At 46.1% G+C, this 24,674-nt stretch overlaps 1 protein-coding gene across 10 annotated transcripts in view; it reads right to left on the bottom strand.

Annotated features, from left to right (window-relative positions):
• Positions 1-24,674, bottom strand: part of VWA7 (von Willebrand factor A domain containing 7) — a 92,853-nt gene that overhangs the window by 22,054 nt on the left and 46,125 nt on the right. For all 10 annotated transcript variants that reach the window (XM_068250383.1, XM_068250380.1, XM_068250384.1 and 7 more), the window contains exons 3-7: positions 9,525-9,806; positions 6,550-6,646; positions 3,836-3,958; positions 1,836-2,031; positions 1,211-1,380 (exon numbers count right to left, since the gene is read on the bottom strand). In XM_068250383.1, the coding sequence (XP_068106484.1) occupies positions 1,211-1,380; positions 1,836-2,031; positions 3,836-3,958; positions 6,550-6,646; positions 9,525-9,806 (868 nt within the window). The remainder of the gene's footprint in view (positions 1-1,210; positions 1,381-1,835; positions 2,032-3,835; positions 3,959-6,549; positions 6,647-9,524; positions 9,807-24,674) is intronic.

Genomic DNA, 24,674 nt, shown 5'->3' with positions numbered 1-24,674 from the left:
AACATCCCCCACTTGAGCCATAGAGAAACATGGACATTACCTGGTACATCAGTTGCCCTCTCAGCTATAACCAACAGCAACTGATATATAACTGACAGAAACTGATATATTTCAGTTCTGACAAAATGTTGTCAGAACTGGAAGGGATCATTGTCAGAAGAAAATGGTGAGCTTCTGAGAGGAACTGATGGCAAGGTAACTAATGTTCATTTGAAGTAACCTCATGTGTTTATTTTAAATGATTTTACTCAGTACAGGCTCCCTTTAATAGTTTTTATATTGGGATAAGTCCCTAATAAACTGTGTTTCTACATTGGACATTTCATTTTGGACATTTTTTGATTGCTGTAAGGATGGCTTTTCGTCGATTTGAGTACAAATCATGTCCATACTGTGGGAAGTTCAAAGACCATATTTCCTTCCCTCATCAATGATCAGATGGCCAGTCTGTCAGGAATAATATAATGATTGTAGCCATCATGACTGGTTGCCATAACAGTGTTGCCAGCATGACGTCCCTGACCAATGAAAAAAGTAGCCATAGCAACACCTGCTTGGTAGGGGCAACCTTGGTATCAGGAGGAAGGATAAGCAGTTGCCCTTAGCCCCCGCCCCCCCCCCCCCCCCCCCCACACACACACACACACAACTCTGGGCCCTGCTAAAACTGAAGGGACTGCTCCTCCTATAGCTCTATCTGCTCAGTGAAATTCTTTCAGAGTAGAGATGATCAATTCTCCAAAGAGAACTTCTCCTGTGGGAGGATTCAATGAGAGCTACAGCATCAGTGTGATCAGTTTATACTTCTGAATGGCTGGTACTGCTTCCTGTTTTTGGCTACACCACACTAGCCAATCACATATTTTTATTTTTTATTTTTTTTTAATTTTTTTTTAAAAATAGGTTCACCTGCTAAACTTCATCATGTTTGTCCATGAATTCTCATGTGGGAAAAATTCTAGGTGAATTGTTTTTTCAGCTTATCATTTTGCAGCTTTGTGTGTTTTGCGGATTTATCTAATTTGTGTGTGGCTTCTTCCAAAAAGCTTGTTGTCAAGAAATGTGTTAAAAATAGGAGATGCCTCGTCTTGAGTGGTACGTCAGGATGGATGTGGCAGTGGGGAGAGTGATTATGTTCGGCAAATATATATATCGAGCTTTCCCAGTGGCTGAAGTAGGCAATCGTATTCATGTACACGATTTGATGTACCTGGGTCATGGAAGGGCACGAGGATGTAGTAGTCCGGCTGCAGCAGTGTGTCTCGTTGGCGCTGGATGATGTGGCGGGACTGCTGGCGAGCTGACCAGATCTCCTCTCCCATACTGCCTGTGGTGTCCAGGACAAAGCTCAGGGCCGGGAAGGCTGAGACGCCCAGCAGTCTATAGGAAAGAAAAAAAGTGTCATTAAAAAAAAGGCTTAACCCTCATGTGTCATGTTAATTCTAAATATTGTAAAAATATATAACCTGTTATGCAGATTGTTTTCTCAGTGTATTGCTATCAAAAGGTTTCAGCAGTAAAAGCGCTAGTCATTTTTTTTGAACAGTATTTGGTTGTGGCTGGATAGTGTACTGGTCAAAGGCTCTGCCACTAACACAGGGTTTCAATCTCAGCTCTCTATGTTGAGTAAGCCAGCACCTTTTCAGTAAGGAATATTTGGGCAAGACTCCCTAACACTTCAGGGTAGCCTACTGAGCATGCCCTAGTGGGTGCAACTCTCAATGGTTTTAAGTCCTACAGGAGAAAAGTGCTATAAAATGTTAGGATTATTATTATTATATGTACAAGTGGAGGTGTTGCAGCAGATGTCCACCCCTCATGTCCGCCCCTCTCACCTCAGCATACTGTTGTCAGTCACGTCTCTTCTCAGATCACTCAGAAATTTAATAGAGGCTCTCAGGGCAAGCTGGGCCGCTTGCTCATGCAGGAAGTGGTGGGGGGAGAACAGAGCCATAGCCGTATCCTTGTTGATGCCTCCTCTAGCACTGCGCTCTCTGCTGTCATCAAAGGGGCCTCCATGACTGCATTTTCCTAGCAGATAATAAAGGAAGAGGAAGACATACTTTATGTGCTAAATCCAGGGTCACTTGGGCCCGTCTTTAAAAAAAATTGGTTCTCCCCGCCCCTCTGCTAAAAAAGCAAGAAGGACTTGCTCACACTTTCATACATCCCATACTTTGCTCACTATGTCTGTTCCAAATAGAGTGGTATTCAGGCCCTTCCATACTTTTTACCCCTCTCTTGATCCCCCCCACCACACACACACACACACACACACACACACACACACACACACACACACACACACACACACACACACACACTATACACATACACACACACACACTCCGTACTCCTGGATTATGGTCTTCCATATTGGGCTTTTCAGTCCTGGTTCCATTCACGTTCCGAGAGGCAAAAACATTGCAAAAACATTGCAGGAAATATGGGCGCACCATGCGCCCCCATAGGCCGAATTATGGCTATAGTGGCGTTCAGACAGTAATTTGGGCACTGTAACAGGATGGAGCCAAAATTAATATGAAAACAGCGTAATTTGGCTGCCAGTAAGCAATAGCTAGCAGCCGAATTAAGTCTTACCCCTGGATGGGGAATATTAATTAACGCCGCCGGGACTTTTGCAGGAGTAGGGTAAGCCATTTTTTTGCTTATCCCTGTGCCCAAATCTCCCGGCGCCTTAATTTCATGTATACTCTCACACTGTATTCATACCCTTGGTCCCTCCATTTTGTGCTTGATACTCCTAATCTCCCTCCCATATTGTACTCCCACTCCTGGTCCCCCCATGTTGTGCTTTCACTCTGGACCTTCCGGCATTTTCTTATGCCACTTTTGGTCCCCCTCCAAACTGTTTACTCCATGCTCAAGGCCCTACAGCACTATAACCCAAGGCCTGGTCTCCCCATTCTGTGATGCCGGTTCCTTATATGCCTCCTATATTGTGCTTCCACTTCTGGTTCTGCCACCATACAGTACTCCCATTCATAGTCTCCTCCATACTGTGTGCACTCCGTTCCTCCTTCCATACTATTCTGTCCACTCCTCATGCCTCAGGTCCAAAATAATGTCTCCACCACTGCTAGTCTCACCCCCCATCTTCCCACGTCCATAGTGTGCTTCCTGCTCAGAAATCACCCGATTCCTGCTCCTGTTAACCTCCATAGGGCTTGATTTACTATGCGGTGCTAACCTACTTAGCACGTCTAAAGTCTTTAGGCGTGCTAACCAGGGTGCTAAGTAGGTTAGCACCGGTTTTCTCAATCAGATTGCACGCTAAGTACCGCGCGCAAAGTTTTGCGTGTGCAAAGTCCTATGCGCGCGCTAAGTCCCATAGGCTTTAGTGGGCACTTCGCGAGGAGAGCCCTGCGCTTTGTGCAGTGCGCGCGCAAAACTTTGCGCACGATCACTACTTCTCACATTTAAACTGACGTGCTAAGGGCCAGTGCTAAAGTTAGCACCGTTTTGTAAATCGAGCCCATAGGGTGCAGTCCCAGCTCCTAGCTCTACCCCTTTAGTATTCTGTGCATTACTGGTCTTTCCCTAGTGTAGTGACAGCTCATATATCGGGGCCTAGGAGCTCACAGAGGCCTGTCCATGCTGGCTGCCCACTAGTGCCTGGCTGCTGGCCTGGCAGCATAATAAAAGTGTTCAAGGAATCGGGGCAAACAAAAACAGACAGGCATGCAAACAAAGGTTTGCGGGGCTTTTGCTTTTTTAAGTGGGGGGCATCCAAAGGTTTTGCAGAGGGTCCAGTGATTTCTAGGTACACCCCTGACAGGATGTCACAGCCAAGTACTTACAAATGACAACATACCTTCTGGCTTCTCGGGGGTCTCTCCATAGTACCCCGATGTCAGGAGATGTCTCTTTTGGATGGCTGATGCAATGTTATTCTGGCAAGAGACATCAGTGCAATCTGTACAAGTGTGGTCAGATACTGAGCACAGGAGAGAGGAGACAAAGAGAAGGAGAGTCAGGGGGAAATAGGGAAGATCTGTAGTGTAACGCTGAGAAAGGGTAGATCAGGAAAGGGATTTGAGGAACACAATTAAAAAAAAACAGTTGACAATGATTTTTGGTAATAAATAAAAATCACTAAGGGGGATCTATATAAAACAAAAGTGCAGGAGCTGCTCAAAACAGCCAATCAGAATTGTTGATCTTCTGGACACATGCGCCACTGTTGCACTAGATCTGCTCTGGTTTTCCTTGCCCTTGTTTTGACAAATTTCTTCCAAAACAAGCAGAAAACTGTCCCAGTAAGAATTATTGAATAGGATAGGATTTCTCTAAATAAACCACTTCTATTCAGTGTAAAATAATTCCAGAGTAGGAATTCCTTTTGGTTTCCAACTGTTGAGAAGTGATTACGTTCTGCCAGCCTTTTCGTAATCTGCCACTTGGCGGTGCTAGCTATCCACCATATGCTGTGCTCTGATCGCACACCTGACCCGAGGCAAGACTACCCAAGGTACACAAGGAGGTATGCTGATTCTGGATCCTCAACATACCTCTGACCTCTGTGCATTGTATGTCTTTTCCCTCGTTCCCCCGGTACTGTAATCACTCCTTGAAAATGCTAAAAATGTGTCTAAAGTCACATTTTCAACAGGAAAAGAAAGGTATGTCATTATTACCATTATGATATTAATGATAATACCATGTATGGACATCTGCTTGTCATTTTTTTTCCATTTATATAAAAGACACTGCCCATGTTAAAGAGAGTCGGAAGCGAGAATAAATCTCGCTTCAGACCTCATAGATAGCAGGGGCATGTGTGCCCCTGCTAAACCGCCGCTACCCCGCGGCTTAACGGGGGTCCCTTCACCCCCAAATCCCCTCTGTAAAGCGGGGGAGTGCTTCCGCATTGGGGCAGGGCTAACCGCCTCAGCCCTGCCCCACGCGCGTCTGTCAGATGCGTATCTCCGCCTCTCCCCCGCCCCTCTCAGTCTTCCTTCACTGAGAGGGACGGGGGAGAGGCGGCGATGCGCATCTGATAGACGCGACTGGAGGCAGGGCTGCAGCCGTTAGCCCTGCCTCCAGGAAGGGAAGATTTACGACCAAGACTACGACCAAGTCTTGCAGGGGTGGGTTTGGGGGTGAAGGGACCCCCGTTTAGCGGCGCTATTGCGGCGGTTTAGCAGGGGCACACATGCCCCTGCTAAGTATGAGCTCTGAAGCGAGATTTATTCTCGCTTCAGAGTCTCTTTAAGATCCCCCGATTTACCACAAGCCATTAGATTTTTATGCTTATGCCCTTTTATATTTTAATTTTATATTCATACTCTTTTTTATTATATACACTATAAACATGGGTATTGATAAGTTAACCCTGCTCTCCCACCCAAAGCCCCCCCCACACACACACATTTCTGTTATAATGATTTCTCAGCAAAATGATTTGTAATTTGGTCCTCTGAGAATTTCTCAGGCCTTGTTCACAATGCGTTCCGTCCACGTTTGCGATTTTTGATACGATTTTTCTTTCCAATTCCCGGCGATTAACTGCCCGCTGTTTTTTTTGTGAACCGCTTTTCTGAGCAGTTTTGATGAGCGATTCCATTTTTTCACTTCCTGACGTTAGTCAGGAAGTGAACTCTTTGATTCGGAAAAGAATAAATACAATGTATTTATTCTTAAAAACGCGAACACAATCGTTGCACAAATCAATTTTGTGAGCGTTTGCATTTTTCCTATACCTTCCATTGAGCCAAAATCCTTTCCAAAAATGGCCCATGCACCGCTTATCTGAGCGGAACGCGGACAGAAAGCTCCAATGTAAACTACACCATAGAGAAGCATGGTGTAGCCGCTTTCAGGGCGTTATAGAAAAACCGTCCACGCCTAAATTTGGCCAAAAACACCTCTAGTGTGAACAAGCACTAAGAGAAGTACCTGAAGCTCTGGAAAAGGAATGTGGATGACATCCTTGTTGTCTGGAGTGGTAGCCAGGAGGAATTTGAAGCATTTATAGGGTGGATCAACAACAATAATATCCATATGGAATTCAACTTTGGTGACACCAGGGTGAAGTTGCTTGATCTCTACATATTGAAGCTGATGTAGGTTGGTTGACCACAAATGGCTGCAGAAAGGCCAGCGCCATCATTTTGAAAGCTACAACACCGGATATGTTAAGGATACCATCCCGTACGACCAATTCCTTAGATTAAAATGTAACAATTCTAAACCAGACAAGTTTGAGGTCCAAGCCCGGGATTTGGTGAATTTCCTGACTAATCCGTGTTATCAAAAATTAATCTATCAATCAAGCTTTGGGGAAAGCCAGGTCAGTGTCACGGGTCAGTGCCACCCCCTTCCCCCACTCCCCTAACAATTCTTGGCTGGTGGTTAATCTTTATTAATATTAAATAGCAAAAATGACTTGTATGCCATTGATCAATGTACATACAAATTTTATAAGAAAACTGGGCCTTCCCTTTAATGAACCCCCGGAACCCAGAAGCACAGATATGGAACAAAGTGAGGTCACTATAGTATGAGATGGAAGGTAAGGTCTCATACCTCCAGCAAGAGAGGAGAGGTCTCTGCCCGGGGTGGCGAGGTCAGGATGGATGTCCGTGTGTCCCAGCTCCACCCAGTTTGTATGACTGTAGAAATCCTAGAAAAACAGTGTACAACGAGGCAGAACAGCGATGATCTTTAGGGTATCAATATTGTCTGAATCACACACCTAAAACAAGCGTGCAGCTACTCCAGTCACACTTCAGACAAAAACATCTGATCTGCATGCTTGTTCAGGGCCTATGGCTAAAAGCATTAGAGGCAGAGGATCAGCGGGACAGCCAGGCAATGTGCATTGTTTAAACAGAAATAAATATGTCAGCCTCCATACCCCTGTCACTTCAGGTGTCCTTTAAACACTTCAGCCTACAGGCCATTTTACCCTAACCGCCAAGAGCCATTTTCACCTGTCAGCACCCCTTTCATTCATTGGGCCATAACTTTATAACTGCTTATCACACCTAAATAATCTATATCTTTTTTTATTTGACACAAATTAAGCTTTTTGTTGCCGATACTTGTTTTCAGTAAATACTTTATTTCTTTATCCATTTTATAAGGAAACACAAGAAATAAGAAAAAATACACTATTTCTCTAATTCCATCCCCTATAGTTTTAAAATAAGCAACACTACTATAAATAAAACCCATACATTTTATTTGCCTATTAGTCCCGGCTATCACAACATTTAAATTATGTTCCTAGTACAATGTATGGCGACAATATATTATTTGGAAATAAAGATGTATTTTTCTGTTTTTTTTTTTTTTTTTTGCTTTCTGGACAATAATTACAAGCCGTTATTACTAAAATAACAGTAATATACCCATGACATACATAAAAAAAAACTCAGTCCCTAAGGCAATTATGTATGTATATTCATGTAACATTTTTAATTTATACATTTTGCCTTTCAAATTGTATTACTGCTAAAGATTAAAATGCAGTGCCCAGCCAGCTGGTCATCTCCTGCTGTGTAAATGACAGGTAGATAACTAGAAATGAAAAACTAGTCAGTAGAAGTGCTGGGCTCTGCCTAGAACAGAATGCTTATTAACAAACAAACACAGAACATTTATATCGTGCATTTCTCCTGATGGACTTAAAGCGCCAGAGCTGCAGCCACTAGGACGCGCTCTATAAGCAGTAGCAATGTTAGGGAGACTTGCCGAAGGTCTCCTACTGAATAGGTGCTGGCTTACTGAACAGAAGGAGCCGAGTTTCGAACCCTGGTCTCCTGCGTCAGAGGCAGAGCCCTTAACCCGTGCACTATCCAGTCACTACACTACTACCCAGCCACTACACTATTCTTGGCACAACAGTTCAGAAAAAAACACCTCCATAAAACGCATTCAATTCACTCCTTGATATGCAGTGGCTTCTGCGTCCAGCTGTGACGATCTGTTTTTGCTCGGAAGTCATGTTAGTCTATGGCGACGCGTGGCTTTTTAAAAGATTTCCAAAGCGAAGTTGCGGTGCGCATGCGCAGAAGCATATTTGAACAATACACTTCCGCATACATGAAGCAGGAAGTGATGGCAAGTGTGTGCCACACGCACATCACTTCCTGCTTCCACCGGCGGCCAGACAGGGAACACCGCGCAATAGCCTGGTGTTCCTTGAAGGCTTGTTTTTGATGGTATTGTATTGCATATGGTGCAACGCACCGCACCGTTAACGCTGGTTTATGGTCTGAAACTGGCTTAGGGGTAAAAGTGCCTAATTTTGATTGGCCAATTGTATCACTTTAATGTAGTATGAGGGCTAATAGATTTTAAATACTATGAACAAATTATATCGGGTAGTTATTACATGGAAGCTGCAAAATTGGCTAATCATTGCCCAGTCAAAACTGGATGAGTGTACACAGCCTTACAGTGTGCTACTTCTTTGTAGTATGAGGATCAACAGCTTGTGAATACTTTGAACAGATTGTATAGGTAAACTCTCAAAATACATAGAAGTGGTAAAATTGACCAATCAAGATGGGATGTGTATACACCATTAGACTATGATGGATATACTCAATGGCTATGGTGGGGAGTAGATGAGATGGACATACTGGACTCCATTCACAAAAGGGTGGTAACTAAGTTAGCACACCTAAAGCTTTTATTGAACGCACGGAAAGTTTTAGCGCTGTCCGTAGCACGCAAAACTTCGGTGCAACATTTTAGGCACACCCGGTTCGACGTTTCGCGCGCTACGGGCAGCGCTTAAACTTTGCGCACGCTAACTTAGCACGTGAAACTTTGCACTCCCTAAAGGGCTTTAGGCGTGCTAACTAAGTTAGCACCCTTTTGTGAATCAAGCCCACCGTATGAGAATGATAGGGATTAGGATGTGAGCTCTGAAGGACAGTTAATAACAAGACTACATATTCTACACTGCTGAGAAAGATGCCAGTGCTATATAAACAATTAATCATTGCACAGTTTGACCTACCAGCCCCAGTGCAGCATGGTAGGACCTTTATTAGGTGGACCTTTATTAGGTTTTCAGGACTGTTCACTTGCACTGGTACATGACCTTTCAGTGCTCAGAATAGCTTGAATGTGAAATGCTGATATCCCTCTGGCTTTATATTATTATTATTTCTATAGTGCCAACATCTTCTGCAGCGCTGTACAGAGTATATTGTCCTGTCACTAACTGTCCCTCAGAGGGGCTCACAATCTAGTCCCTACCATAGTCATATGTCTATGTATGTATTGTGTACTGCGTGTATCATAGTCTAGGGCCAATTTAGGGGGAAGTCAGTTAACTTATCTGTATGCTTTTGGGATTTGGGAGGAAACCAAAGTGCCCAGATGAAACCCACACAGACACAAGGAAAACATACAAACTCTGTGCAGATAGTGTCCTGGCTGGGATTCGGAGCAGGGACCCAGCGCTGCAAGGCGAGACTGATATCCACTATGCCATTGTGCTGCCCATAATATTTTGTGTTCAGTGTACCATCAGAATGCATTACCTGCAGTGCATGGAGAATTTGCCCCAGTATCTCTCGGGCTCCTTCATACTCTTTGGCCTTCACGTTCCTCAGCAGTTCCTCCCTGGCCCGCAGCAGGAGCCCGTTGCCCTGCCTGACTCTCTCTGAGTCAAAGTGCCGTATGGGGTCATTGCGCGCCCCGTTAAGGAAGTCCATGTTGGCGTTGGCACTGACAATCTGGCGCAAAGAGGCCCGGTACTGTCGCAAGGACACTTCATCTCCATAATAGGCTTCCAATATGGAATCTGGAGTCAGTGTCTTCCCCTGCAAGGAATGAAATCAAACATTATGAAGGAAAGGATAAACTGACAGCAGAAAATTGCACAACCCATCCAGTCCTGAGCTGTCCAAATCCAGATCTCAAGGCTGAGATCATCACACATTTTTAGTATTTACACGGGTCAAAAAGGTGAGTAAATGAGGTAAGGTGCAGATCACCAAGTAAAATGTTCATCACAAAATTATGGCATATATACACGGCCCCCGAGGATTGGTCTTGCACATTCATGTTTAGGCTTGTGGAATTAATTTTACTTATTAATGGACCACTGCAAAAAAAAATTAAAATACACGAAAACATATAAATAAATGTACATTTCTCTCAGAGTAAAATGTGCTATAAATTACTTTTCTCCTATGTTGCCATCACTTACAGTAGATAGTAGAAATTTGACCGAACTGGCAAGTTTTGGACTAGCCCATTTCCACATGGGGGATTCTCAGGGTTTTCTTTATTTTTAAAAGCACTTAGTGAGCAGCAGTTGCTTATTCCAACTGCCAAAACAGAGTGCAGACAGGTTGGGGGCAGCCTGCTTCTTTGTATAGATTCTTTCCAGTGAGTGCTTTTGTAAAGAGTGAGGCTAGGTTCACAGTGGGACGTTGCGTTTTCGGGGACGTTATAGGGCACATAACGTGCCCCTAACGCAACGCCTGGTGCGCTCTGATGTGGACGTCAGAGTGAGCCGCGTTGTGCAGCTCACTCTGGCGTCAGTGATGCCGTGATGCGCACTCTTGGACGCATGCGGCATCACGTGGTCCCGCCCGGCCAATCGCCGCACAGAGCGGCTGCTCCAGGAAGTAAACACTGCACATCACTAAGTGCAGTGAATATTAATTAGCCATGTGCCCGGCCGCTCTCCCCTCCTCCCCAACATGACTGAGCATGTGCAAACAGTCTAACGCGGCTTAGCCGCCTATAACGCACTGCATGCAGTACTTTCTGTTGACGTGGAGCGTTACAATGTAACGCAACGTGGGCACTGTGAACAGCCCATTGATTTTTCATTACTGTGCGGTGGGGCTGCGTTACAGGCTGCACTAACATGCGCCTGTAACGTCCCACTGTGAACCTAGCCTAAATGTAATACTGAGGACCCTCCATGAAGAGATGGACTAGTCAAAAACCTGTCACTTACGACAGATTTCTATTAACTACTGTAAGTGACAGGAACATAGGAGAAAAGTAATTTATAACTCATATTACTTTGGTAGAAACATACTATTTATTTTTAATTTTTAATTTTTTTGCAATTGTGGTCTTTTAATATAAAACAGCAACCAAATTGATAACTTCAAAATCACTGGACATATTAGGGGATGATACCAGTGTGACTCTACAGTTGTTTAAATCACTTCCATATTATTGCATACATGCAAAAAGGGCGCCTGGAAAAAAGGACGCGGGGTTATAGACGAAATTATAGATGAAGTTATTATACAAAAAAATATTTTTCATTTCTATATTATAATCTAAGATCAAGTACTAAATATGTTGAATTAACGCCGGTAATTAAAAAAAACAAAACACAAAATATGGTGTATAACAAAAAACGATATTTACACTTGTATTAAGCCTAGTAAAAATATTGTCTATATTACAGATATTTTACTGCAACTATACCTATCCGTACTCTCACACAGAACCCTCCCTGTACCTATCCCTAACCTCTAGACCCCCCCTCCCAGGTGGTGCCTAACCCCTAGACCCCCCCCCCCAGGTGGTGCCTAACCCCAAACCCCCCCTGGTGGTGCCTAACCCTAACCACCCTCCCTGGTGGTGCCTAACCCTAACCATCCCCTCTGGTGGTGCCTAACCATCCCCCTGTGGTGGTGCCTAACCCTAACCATCCCCCGGTGGTGCCTAACCTTAACCACTCTCCCTGGTGGTGCCTAACCCTAACCACCCCCCCTGGTGGTGCCTAATCCTAACCACCCACACTGCATAAACACCCTTACACATATAGAAACAATAGTATATTTGATCATGTAAAATACTTCACTACAAATAACATGAAGAGAAAAAATTATATATTTGTAATAAAATAAATATCCTTACAATCATGTACGTATTAAAATTTATGAATAGAAAAAGTTATATATTTGTAATAGAATAAATAGCCTTACAATCAGGTATGCATTAAAAATCTTAAAATAATGTTAATATTAAAAGCGATATATTAGTGAGATAATAAATCTGAAAACTATAATGTACACATTATAATTCTGAAAACAAGGTTAATACAAAAAGCATTATATTTGTAATACAATACGCTTGAAAACTAATATTTACGCATTATACTTCTGAAAATGAATTTTAAACCGATAAAAATAAGTGAAAACAAAAATGTACTCATTGTACTTCTGAAAACGAATTTTAAAAATTATACAATGAGTTAAACCGAAAAGGCAAAACGAATTTGTAAGCTAAATTTGTCACAAACCTTATTCTGTAAACAAAAAGTTTAGTTTTCACAGTCCTAGCAACTAATATTTATCAGCACCCTAATTTCTTCTCCTGGCACTTAATAGCCGATATTTTGCATTGCAAAATTTTTGTCCATTAGCCATGTGCACCCTTTTTTCCTATTTCCCTATTATTAATTATTGTACTGTATATATAAAGCGCCAAGATATTACTCAGTGCTGGACAATAAATACAGACAATGATACAAAGGATGACAGGCATAATAAGGAGCACATGTTCATGTGGAATACACTGGGGAAAGGAGGACCCTGCCAAAGGCTTACAATCTAAGGGGAGGGGAGATGGACACACTAGGTAGGGCTGTGGAGTAAATATTCAATAGAGAGTTACTCTGTGGTAGGAGGTGGGTAGGCCATCTTAAAGAGGAGGGTTTTGAGGGCTTGCTTGAATGTGTTGAAGGAGGAAGCAAGTCTGATGGGTGTTAGAAGGGAGTTCCAGAGGGTGGGGGCAGCTCTTGAGAAATCCTGCTCCCTACCATTATTCTGCAACTTGGAGTATGAATTAGCACCACCGCATCGGTGAAGTCCTCCCTTTACTTTTTATATTCTGAAAGCCTATAAAAGAGACTGCATTTCCATTGTCTAGGACCTGCAATATGAAAGCATAACATCACGGTGAAAGAACATAAATGTTTGATAAAGAGATGAACTATTGACTTTCATTGTATGGGATAAGGGGAAGCTAATACAAAAATAGATCCTAGGTGCAGGGAGTCCTCAGATTATAAATGGCTGAGTTACAGACAACTCCCAGTTTTGAACAGAGGTGGCTGGAAGGCACACATGGGTGGTGAACAGGCTGTGCTTTGCCACCAGCCAATAGGATACCCAGTGAATTCATATCACCACTCCCCCCCCCCTTACCCCCACCCATCAATGGACAGACGAAGTGTGGGGACACTTCAAGTGGAGGTGTAAGTGACAGTTGACATGTACACTTTAAGAATAGTAGGTCTGCACACCTGTACACAATACTAAGCAAGCTATTAGACTCATGTGGGTGCTCAGTCTATAAACCAGGCCAGTAGTCCCTACACAATCAATTATATACAAATTGACTCGCACACCAGCATAGAATGCAAATTATTTTGTATTGAAAATGTCAAAAAGTAAAGTCACAAGTCATGTGACATCAAATGGGCATACAGTAAACTGACAGCAGGTTTAGAACAAGGGGGAGTCACAAGTAACATGATACAATTATATAGCATAACAGCATAGGACTGTAAACATCAATACAGCCCCGAGCATACAAACATAGAATTATGCAAAGCGTGACCCCATACCCAAAGTATACCCTGACAGCGCTGTTTCGGGGGGACCCTTCATCAGAGGGTATACAAGGCCCCAAGTACTATACCCTCTGATGAAGGGTCCCCCCAAAACAGCGCTGTCAGGGTATACTTTGGGTATGGGGTCACGCTTTGCATAATGCTATGTTTGTATGCTCGGGGCTGTATTGATGTTTATTGCATTCTATGCTGTTATGCTATATAATTGTATCATGTTACTTGTGACTCCCCCTTGTTCTAAACCTTCTGTCAGTTTACTGTATGCCCATTTGATTTCACATGACTTGTGACTTTACTTTTTGACATTTTCAATACAAAATGATTTGCATTCTATGCTGGTGTGCGAGTCAATTTGTATATAATTGACAGTTGACATGCGTCAGCACCATGGACAGCAGCCCCTATGCTAGTAATATTGTACAGGCCCCTGTGCCAGTGCAGTGGAGTCCGCAACATGGACAGCAGCCCCTGAGCCAGTCATACATCTACAGCCTGTGCCAGTTATACTCTACAGACGTGTCAGCACCACAGGCAGCAGCCCCTGTGCCAGTCATACTGTAAGATGTTTCAGCACCACGGACAGCATCCCCTGTACCAGTCATACTGTACAGATGTTTCAGCACCCTGGACAGCAGCCCCAGTGCTAGTCATACTGTACAGATGTTTCAGCACCATGAAGAGCAGCCCCTGTGCCAGTCATACTGTACAGATGTTTCAGCACCATGGACAGCAGCCTGTGTGCCAGTCATACTGTACAGATGTTTCAGCACCATTAAGAGCAGCCCCTGTGCCAGTCATACTGTACAGATGTTTCAGCACCATTAAGAGCAGCCCCTGTGCCAGTCATACTGTACAGATGTTTCAGCACCATGGACAGCAGCCAGTGTGCCAGTCATACTGTACAGATGTTTCAGCACCATGGACAGCGGCCCCTGTGCCAGTCATACTGCACAGATGTGTCAGCACCATGGAGAACAGCCCCTCTGCCAGTCATACTGTACAGATGTTTCAGCACCACGGACAGCAGCCTCTGTGCCAGTCATACTGTACAGATGTGTCAGCACCATGGAGAGCAGCCCCTCTGCCAGTCATTTGTACAGATGTTTCAGCACCACGGACAGCAGCCCCTGTACCAGTCATACTGTACAGATGTTTCAGCACCACGGACAGCAGCCCCTGTGCCAGTCATACTGTACAGATGTTTCAGCACCACAGACTGCAGCCCCTGTACCAGTCATACTGTACAGAAGTTTCAGCACCACGGACTGCAGCCCCTCTGCCAGATATATTATACAGGCCTCTTTGGCAGGCATACTGCACAGATTTGTCAGTACCATTGATAGCAGCCCCAGTGATAGCAGCCCCAGTAATATACAGCTGTTTCAGCACCATGGATAGGCACCTGTACTAATTACACTGTGGAGCTGTTTCAGCACCATGGACAGCAGCCTCTGCACCAGTAATACTGTACAGCTGTTTCAGTACCATGGACAGCAGCCCATGTGCCAGGCCTGCTATGCATATGTTTCAGCACCACAGAATGCAGAGCCAGCACCAGACATCCAGGTGTGTCACTTGGCTTTGGACCAGGTCTATTGAATCATACACTGAGTCAGCAGCCTCCAGACAGCTCTGACAACAGACGCCTCCTTTGGCAGAGACCTCTTTACTTCACAGGCCAGCTCAGCATGGGGGAATTCACAACACGAGAGCAGAATGAGATGGTCTCCTCATTATTTTTTTATGCACCTGCTCCTTTCACCACCTACCATCCCCCCACCCCTGCGTGTTCCTTAAGCCTTTTATGTCTCCGACACGTCTAGCACATGAAAGGGCTGTGCCAGGCAGAATTTACAGGGACTTTTTAAGAAATATAGAACAACAAATTAGAGACTGCTGACAACCCAAGGCTAAAATCTCTTATAAGCTAGCTATATAATTTATCTATTTTGTTGGCACACCCAGAAAAATAAAAATAAGAAGATTCTAAATTCACTAGTCCATTAACACAGCGAAAGCTTATTTTAACATAATGTGCACAACAAGATGGCGCCCACGAGGCTGCCTCGGTCACATGGCTCCTGGCAATTTTAGATTTTCTAGCTAGTTTTAGTTAGTTTTAGTTAGTTTTTAGTTCGTCATTAACTAGTTTTTAAGTTAAGGTTTCAAGTTAGACTTAGGTTCGTGCTTGTTTTAGCGTGAACACGCTGACTACTGTGCTGTCCCATTCCTGTGAGCTGAGATATGCTCCAAAGCAATTCCAATTAGAGGACGAAAGGGGAAAGTGCTATTAGGCATCTGTGCTTACCTGCCAAGAGGGTGATCCAGCCGCCCTGCTGCCGACGAACAGCCTGCTCCGGCATATCCAGGCAGCCTGCTTCAGGACATCAAGTGGAGAGCCTTCGACATCCGGCAAGTGGCGGAGATCAGTGACTGCTACGGAGAGCCGGACTACTGGGCTGCCATTGCTCCAGGGCCGCTCTGCCTTCGCCCATTGCCGCCCACAGGAAAACTTACTCAGGGAGGGCCTCCACCTCCTCTCCGACGGCCAGCCCTTTGCCATCCACGCTGCCTGCTGCAGAGAGCCGCGGAATACTGGGCTGCCATCGCTCCGGGGCCGCTCTGCCTCCCCACACCGGCTCTGCGTGCCCCACGTGTGCACCACGTGCTCGGGCTGCCTCTCCCGCTTCTCCTCCCGGGACGGCTTCTGGGGCCAGACTGCCTGCTCCTCCTGGCCCGCTTCCAGCTTCTGCTGCCACCGACGATCAGAGGGGGTCCTCCGTGCAGCGGGCCCTCCCCAGACCTATCAACACCGGAGAGGGACTCCTGTACCGGCCTGTCGGGCCTGCAGCTGCGGATCCTCTACTCCACAGTGAGACCTACTCCGGGAGGGCCTCCACCTCCTCTCCGACGGCCAGCCCGGCCAGCGGGCTCCTCCTCCGACATCCTCTGGGATCTTCCGTGCCCCCCAGGATTCTACCACCACTAGAGGGGACTCCTGGATCGGCCTGTCGGGCCTGCCGCTGCTGACCCTCTCCGGACTCCACCAGGCCACACACGGTGAGATACACTCCTCTGCCTGCTTCTCCCCTGCTGCTGCATACACACAGGCCACACGCTGCTCCTCTCGGTCCCCCATGTTGGAGCCCCATCTGTCTGCCACCCGGACCTGCCAGTTGTCCCCGCTTGTGTGTGGCTTCCTGCTTCCTAACACCGCAGCAGGCCCCCCACGTGGCTCCCATGAGACCTTCAGCTCCAGTACTGCTGCCACTAGGCCCCCAGCTCTGGTACTGCTGCGGCTGCTGCTTTCCTGTCCTCCTCCACATCTGCCTTCGGTACCTGATTCCCACATCGGTCTCCAGTCCCAGGCCCCACAGCGAAACTCTGGACCCCTGATGAACTAGGTCCTTGGTCCATCAACAGACCCCCCTGCTCGACCCAGGCCCAGCTATGGCTATACGGTGAGACCGATCACATTATCATCACGTTATCCTCCTATTTCTGCTATAAACTGTGCCTGTATAACTGCCACAAACTACTGCTCATTGAACTTGCCTGCGCACCTACTGATCTATTGCCCACACAACTGCTGTGAACTACTGTCCACCCAACTGCTATGATCTAGGATCTAGTGTTTGTAAACTGCTACTATCTACACTGTACTAACTGCCCGTATAGCTGCTATTAACTACTACTACTGTAAACTGCTGCATACTATAACTGCTGATCTATTGCTGCATAAACTGCTATATAACTTGATCTATCGCTTGAACTACTGCCAGATCTGTTGCTGCATAACTGCTATGTTCCCTGAGCTACTGCCTGCATAACTGTCGTGTTTTTGACCCATTGCTACCACCCCTTCATGTGCTGCCCTTAGCTCTGCCTTTGTCACACAACTGTGCCTTGCTGCCCAACCTGTCGGCCCCCAGGAACTCAACCGCGCCTTGCCCACTGTTGGTCAGGCACCCTGCACCTTCCTTGCCAGGGCCCCCCGTCCCTGTCCTTGACGTGCGTTGCACCCCCACTGTGCCCTGTACCACCATCAAGGCCACAGCACTCACACCTATGGGAGGGGGGTCAGCTTCACAGAATATCACCACCCTGACCAGAGAGGAGATCCTGAAATGGGAATTCATCGCCGGAAACAACCCACCAAAGGGTGAGCCCCTGTGGGACATGGTCACTGAACACATCAAACATCTCACAAACAGAGCCGAAGTTGCCCCTAACAAACGCTACAGAGGTAGAAGAGCCGGCGCACTCGTGAGACTCAAGAGGAAGGGCCTTCGCTCCTCCATTCCTGCCATCCTGTTAGCGAATGTTTGCTCTCTGCCCAACAAAGTGGATGAGCTGCTCCTACTACTTAGCAGCAAGTCCTCGATCGGTAGGAACACCCCGGTCCTCTGCTTCACCGAGACCTGGCTGAGCGAACGTGTCCCTGATCACTCCCTGCTTGTACCAGGCCACGACCTTCTCCGCGCGGACCGTGACCCTACACTCTCTGGAAAAAAGAAAGGAGGGGGCATTTGCTTTTACATTAACACCACCTGGTGTACCAACACCTCCATCCTCAGCAAGGCTTGCACGCCGGAAGTCGAGTTTCTAGCCGTCATCTGCAGACCACAGTACTCCCCCAGGGAGTTTTCATCTCTAATTCTTGTCGGAGTCTACATCCCACCTGACGCTAGCACCAAGGATGCTCTGCGAGTACTCAGCGACAGCATCTCAGGGTGGGAGACCGCCCACCCAGAGGCCCTCTTAATCATCCTGGGCGACTTCAACAACGCAAATCTGCGGCAGGAGAACCCCCGTTACAAGCAGCACATCACCTGCCCCACCAGGCACCACAAAACCCTGGACCACTGCTACACGGTCCAGAAGGACGCATACAAGGCCAGCCAGGGTGCCCCACTGGGAAACTCCGATCACAACCTAATCCATTTGATCCCCACCTACACGAGGCTCCTGGAGACCGCTAAGCCTACTGTCAAGTCTGTCAAGAAGTGGACAGATGAGGCCAAGCTGGAGCTGCAGGCGTGCTTTGACTGCACGGACTGGTCATCCTTGGAGGCACCCACCCTTGATGAATGGTCAGAGAATGTCGCCTCCTACATCAGTTTCTGTGAAGAAATGTGCATCCCTTCTAAGACCTTCAAGGCCTACCCCAATAACAAGCCCTGGTTCAACAATAAGCTGCGCCAGCTTCGAAAACGCAAGGAGCAGGCGCACAAGTCTGGCTCCCAAGAAGAGTTTAAGGAGGCCAGGTATGCCCTGAAACGGGAACTGCACGCTGCAAAGAGAGCCTACTCTGACAAGCTGGGACTCCGTCTCCAATCCAACAACTCGAGGGAGGTATGGCAAGGCCTCAGAGCGGTCACTAACTTCAAACCCCCCCCTCAACTGGTGACCCCGAGCACTCAGCTGGCCGAGGAACTGAACGAGTTCTACTGTAGGTTCGAGCAACAGCCCAAACAGCTCGGGGCCCCAGGGTCGGTGACGACAGCAGCACCCTCCCCACTGAGAGACCAAGACATCACTGCACCGGTTGCAGTTCAAGAAGCAGATGTCCTCACGCTGCTTCGCAAGCTCAACCCCAGGAAGGCTTCAGGCCCGGATGGAGTGTCATCGAACTGCCTAAGAACCTGTGCGGACCAGTTGGCTCCGGTGCTCACCACTCTATTCAGAAAATCGCTAGCGGAAGGTACAGTCCCCTCCTGTTTCAAGAGGTCCACAATTATACCGGTCCCAAAAAAGCCAGGCAGCACAGACCTCAACAACTTCAGACCCGTGGCTTTAACACCTACCATTATGAAGGTTCTAGAACGGCTAGTCCTCACTCACCTGAAACGCACCACTGATGCACTGCTTGACCCACTCCAATTTGAATACAGGGCCAACAGGTCCATAGAGGACGCCATAAACATCAGCCTGGCACACATCATGGGGCACCTCGACCGGCCTGGCTCCTATGCCAGAATCCTGTTCCTGGACTTCAGTTCAGCCTTCAACACGATCTGCCCAGACACCCTGGTCGACAACCTGGCGCAGCTCGGTGTTGACCCCACACTTCGAGCATGGGTCAAGAGCTTCCTTTCAGACAGGACACAACAGGTCAAGCTCGGAAACTGCTCCTCCAGCGTGAGAACTACCAATACAGGGGCACCTCAAGGGTGTGTACTGTCCCCGCTTCTATTCTCTATGTACACCAATAACTGCACTTCTGCCTCAGACTCCATCAAGGTCATCAAGTTTGCCGACGACACAACAATCATCGGTCTCATCGGCGAAAACGGAGAGCGGGAATACCGCGAGGAGATAGGGAGAATATGCGAGTGGTGCAAGAACAGCAACCTGGTCCTCAACGCAACAAAAACTGTTGAGCTGATTGTTGATTTCAGGAGGAACCCTCCCACTCACCCACCAGTCTACATAGGCGAGACCGAAGTCTCCAGAGTATCATCGGTCCGGTTCCTTGGCACAACCTTATCCACTGATCTAAGGTGGGAACAGAACACCATCAAAATTCAGAAGAAGGCACAGCAGAGGCTTTTTTTCCTGCGCCAACTTAAAAAATTTGGGATGCCTCGGGAGCTGCTAACCAGCTTCTACACCGCTACCACGGAGTCCATACTTTGCTCCTCAGTTATCGTCTGGTACGCCCGCGCAACGGCCAGCGACAGACAAAAACTGCAAAGAATCATTAATGAGGCGGAAAGGATCATCGGATCGCCCCTGCCACCTCTCGATCTCCTCCACGTGGCTAGGATGAGGAAGAGGGCCACCAGGATTTCCTGCGACCCCGCCCACCCTGGCAGCTGCTTTTTTGAGCCCCTCCGATCCGGCCGCTGCTTCCGAACGATCCCAACCAAGACCACAAGGCACAGGAACTCTTTCTTCCCCCAGGCAGTTCTGCTGCTCAACAACTCTGACCCCTGACTCTTCCGTCCTAGTCTGCAACCAGCATACTTGCCTTAGTGGCTCTTCTGCCTTCTCTTCTGCATCTCTAACACACAACATCACAATAGATGTCATCGTACTGTTATGCTGCCAGTTTGTGGAACTGTAGCCGCTAATGTATTGTAAATGCTGTCAGTATGTGTAATGGCCGTATATATGTAAAATGTATTGTAAATGCTGTCATTATGTGTAATTGCCGTATATATGTAAAATGTACAACTGTCATTACGTACTTGTCCAAGCCATGTGTACCACAAGCAATTCCGAGTACGGCACCACCGTACTTGGCGAATAAATCCATCTTGTATCTTGTATCTTGTATCTTGTATAGATAATATATTATTATTAAAATTATTAATGAAAAACAATTGTTAGAATAATCGCAAGCCTTTAATCTGTCCTAGGCCATTTTAAACAGGAACTCCAGTGAAAATAATGTAATGAACAAAAGTGCTTCATTTTTACAATAATTATGTATACATTATTTAGTCAATAGTCAGTGTTTGCCGTTGTAAAATCTTCCCTCTCCCTGATTTACATTCTGACATTTATCATATGGTGACATTTTTACTGCTGGCAGGTGATGTCAGTGGAAGGAAATGCTGCTTGCTTTTTTGGCAGATGGAAAAGTTATTTCCCACAATGCAACAAGGCTCCCACAATGTGATGTCAGCCCCGTGGTCATGACATCACACTGTGTGAGGGGTCTCACTACAATATCAGCCATACAGAGCCCCTGATGATCTGTTTGAGAAAAGGTAAAGGTTTCTCATAGGAAATGGGGTATCTGCTACTGATTGCGATGAAGTTCAATTCTTGGTTATGGTTTCTCTTTAACTGGTTACAGATCCATCACTGCTTCCAATTAGCTGTGCATGAACCACATACATCTGTCTCATTTACAGCTAACAATGAAGATACAGATGATCCACACTATGTAAAACATATTTTGTTTTTGTTTTGTTTATTAAAAGTTTGGTTCTAACTGTCTCATCGGTTTTGCCATCTAACAGTCTCCTAGCAGCGATCGCCGCTGGTAGACTGATGACGAAGCGGAGCTTCGGCACCCGCGATCCCCTGCAGTCTCCGCCACCAGGACTTCACGCCAATTGGCATTGGTCCTGGGGCTGCCACCATGCTCATGCCAGTTGGCGTGGAGCAGTCGACAAGAAGTTAAAGTCAAATTTCGCTCTTGCTAAAAGTTCACTATCGATATGCATCAGCGCTGTACAGTACAGATGTTTGTGCAATTTAAAGTTATTAAAAATTAGTTACAAAGACCATCAGAATCCAGGCACCAGCTAGCAATTGTATCATTCACCGTTTATTTCCTCCTCCAACCATCCCCGTACAATGCAGTAAATGCTTTTTGTTTGTTTGTTCATTTTTTACTGCATTGTACGGGGATGTTTGGAGGAGGAAATAAACGGCGACTGATACAATTGCTAGCTGGTGCCCGGATTCTGATGGTCTTTGTTACTGAATTTCAATAACCTTTCATCTGGAGGCACAGTTTTATAGCACCGACTACTCCCCCACTGCCAGTCAGACACTAGTCCCGTTTTTTCACCTATCTCTTTTCCTAATGAATGTTATTAAAAATGACCTCTCTATATTAACTTACGACTGGCTATGCATTTTTTTTCTAGGTTAGAATAAATATTCTGTGTTGCACTAATCTTCAGTATAGACAGCCCAGGTATCTCCTTCTCAGTTACACAGCTCAGAGAATATTGTTGCTTGTTTTCCACAACTGCCCTAACTGAGTCACTCATTCCTGAATCAGTTTCACTCACTGAGCAGTAGCAGTGTGCAGGGACATCTCATCAGAGAGTGATCTATTACTGCCACACACTGCACATCAATTCATGCTGAGATCTATTAAAAATCAGTTACTGACGCTACTCCAGGTGCCCCCCTCTGCTAATACTGCTCCCCCCCCCCTCATCTTCCAGTGCCTAAACCCTTTTCCTGGTAGAATGTGCATTCTCACACCAAGTCACGGTGTATGGGCACCAAGAGATGACAGGAGAACACAGGAGAGGGCACACCAACTGCATAGGTGACTGTGACATGGATCCGCTGTGCTAATACTCTGCACGGGAGAGCAGAATTATGGAGGAACACCTGGGCGAGGGGGCTGCCTGTCACCAGCTGTAGCCCCACATAGATCCAGCCATGCCCTTGCTCACCCCTTTCAACCACCACAAAGACCATCCTGTCTGATCCATAATGTCATTCAATTTTGGAGAAAAATCAGTCTAGATGATGATCAGACCAGCATGTTCGGGCAACAATCCTCGTAAGATTCGTTCACAGCGAACCTGACGAGGAATATTGTATAGTGTATGGGCACCGCTACTGAGTGACGGGAAGGAAGCTCAGACACTATCAGTCCTGACAGAGTCTGCTTTTATCAGTATGCAGTAGCAGTGAGCAGGGATTGCTTATTTCTCAACAAAAGGTGCAATTCCATTTAAAGCAAACCTGAAGTGAAAATAAACCTATGATTTAATGAACTGTATGTGTAGTACAGCTAAGCAATAGAACATTAGTAGTGAAGAAAAGAGTCTCAAGTTGGTTTCCAGTACAGAAAGAATTAAAAATCTACAGTTGTTATCTATGCAAAAGGGCTTCTCTGAGCTCTTTGACCCAACATGGGTCTGATCCAGCCCTGAGCTTGAGTTAAGGTTTTGCAGTAGGAAAGTTCATTATTTCTGCTTTGTTTTATTGTTTAAAAGACAGAGGGCCTGATTTATCAAGAGTGTCTGAGACAAAATATTGGTAGGTTTTTAGAAAGCCATGCAGAACTGTCTCAGACATCCTAAGAAATCAGTAGATAGTGCAGATTCCTTCTAAAACTGTTGTATAATAGGAGGAGCTAGGAAGGTCTCTCAGACAGTGCAGTGTGTGTGAGGGGAATTGCTGTTGCTGAGGTAACCAACACACCTGCTGTATTGATAGCAGCAGGCTCTGAGGAGGAATTCAGCAGGTGGGAGAGGCACATCACAAATCATGTATAGCCTGCACTCTGCAATCATGTATAGCCTGCACTCTGCAATCATGCCTAGCCTGCAATTCTACATCTGTAGAGCTGCTACCAACAGTGGCGTAGCTAAGGAGCTGTGGGCCCCGATGCAAGTTTTACAATGGGGCCCCCCCATGCACTCTATACCTAGCAATTGATACGGCGCACTAAAAGCTGCCAATGGCAACTACAGTGTCAGAGGTGCAAGAAGGGGATGGGGAACAGTTTGTTAATGATTACCACTATTCAAAGTATATATATAACTGATTATTATGAGCACAGGACCAATATAGAGCTAATACTGTAGTTGAGGGAGGGCCATTCGGGGCCCCTCTGGCCCAAGGGCCCCGATGCGGTCGCTACCGCTGCACCCCCTATTGCTACGCCCCTGGCTACCAAGCACTTCTTAATCTGCGCCAGTTTAGGGATGGATTTGTACTTTTCTTAACTGTAGTGCAGCTCTAGAAATTCATGCTAAATTGCCACTATTACCTAGGATTTAAGAGGGTTCTTATTATCATGCAGAACTGTTCTCCCTGCTGGTTAGAACAGATTAAGAAGACAAAACTGTCGGTAATGCTATCATACTTTTTTTCGCTTCAGGTTTGCTTTGAAACAAATCAACAGATGTGAGTCTCATTTGCTGTCTCACGTAAGCATTATAGCGGTGATACATTCTCCTATCCGTGACCTGCGACCATCACGAGGACCTGATGCAGGAAACCTCATGGACCACACAGACATACGAGTGAGGAACTGGTGTCAGCGAGAGGAAGTGTGTTCTATATAGTAAGATGGGAACAAGTGGGTTTTTCTTCTCAGAAGAGACCGTAGGAGGGCAAAGCTAAAACTCTGACATTGCTGCATTGTTACCACAGAACTCCGACATGCTGCATTGTTACCACAGAACTCAGCGCAACTCCCCTTAGCATGCGCTTGCTTTGTAAAGCTTATAGTTCCAATAGGGATAAAATCACGTCCGTTAACCATCTTCATTATACTTTTACCATGAAAGGAACAAAGAGATGACCTAACTCCAAATATAAAAAAGAGCAACTCTTCTTCAAGTGAGAGGAATGTGGAGCCTTA

Source organism: Hyperolius riggenbachi, chromosome 8 (assembly GCF_040937935.1).
Source record: "Hyperolius riggenbachi isolate aHypRig1 chromosome 8, aHypRig1.pri, whole genome shotgun sequence".
Taxonomy (NCBI): domain Eukaryota; kingdom Metazoa; phylum Chordata; class Amphibia; order Anura; family Hyperoliidae; genus Hyperolius; species Hyperolius riggenbachi.
The sequence above is the reverse complement of the archived record's forward strand: the minus strand, read 5'-3'. Positions and strand labels throughout refer to the sequence as shown.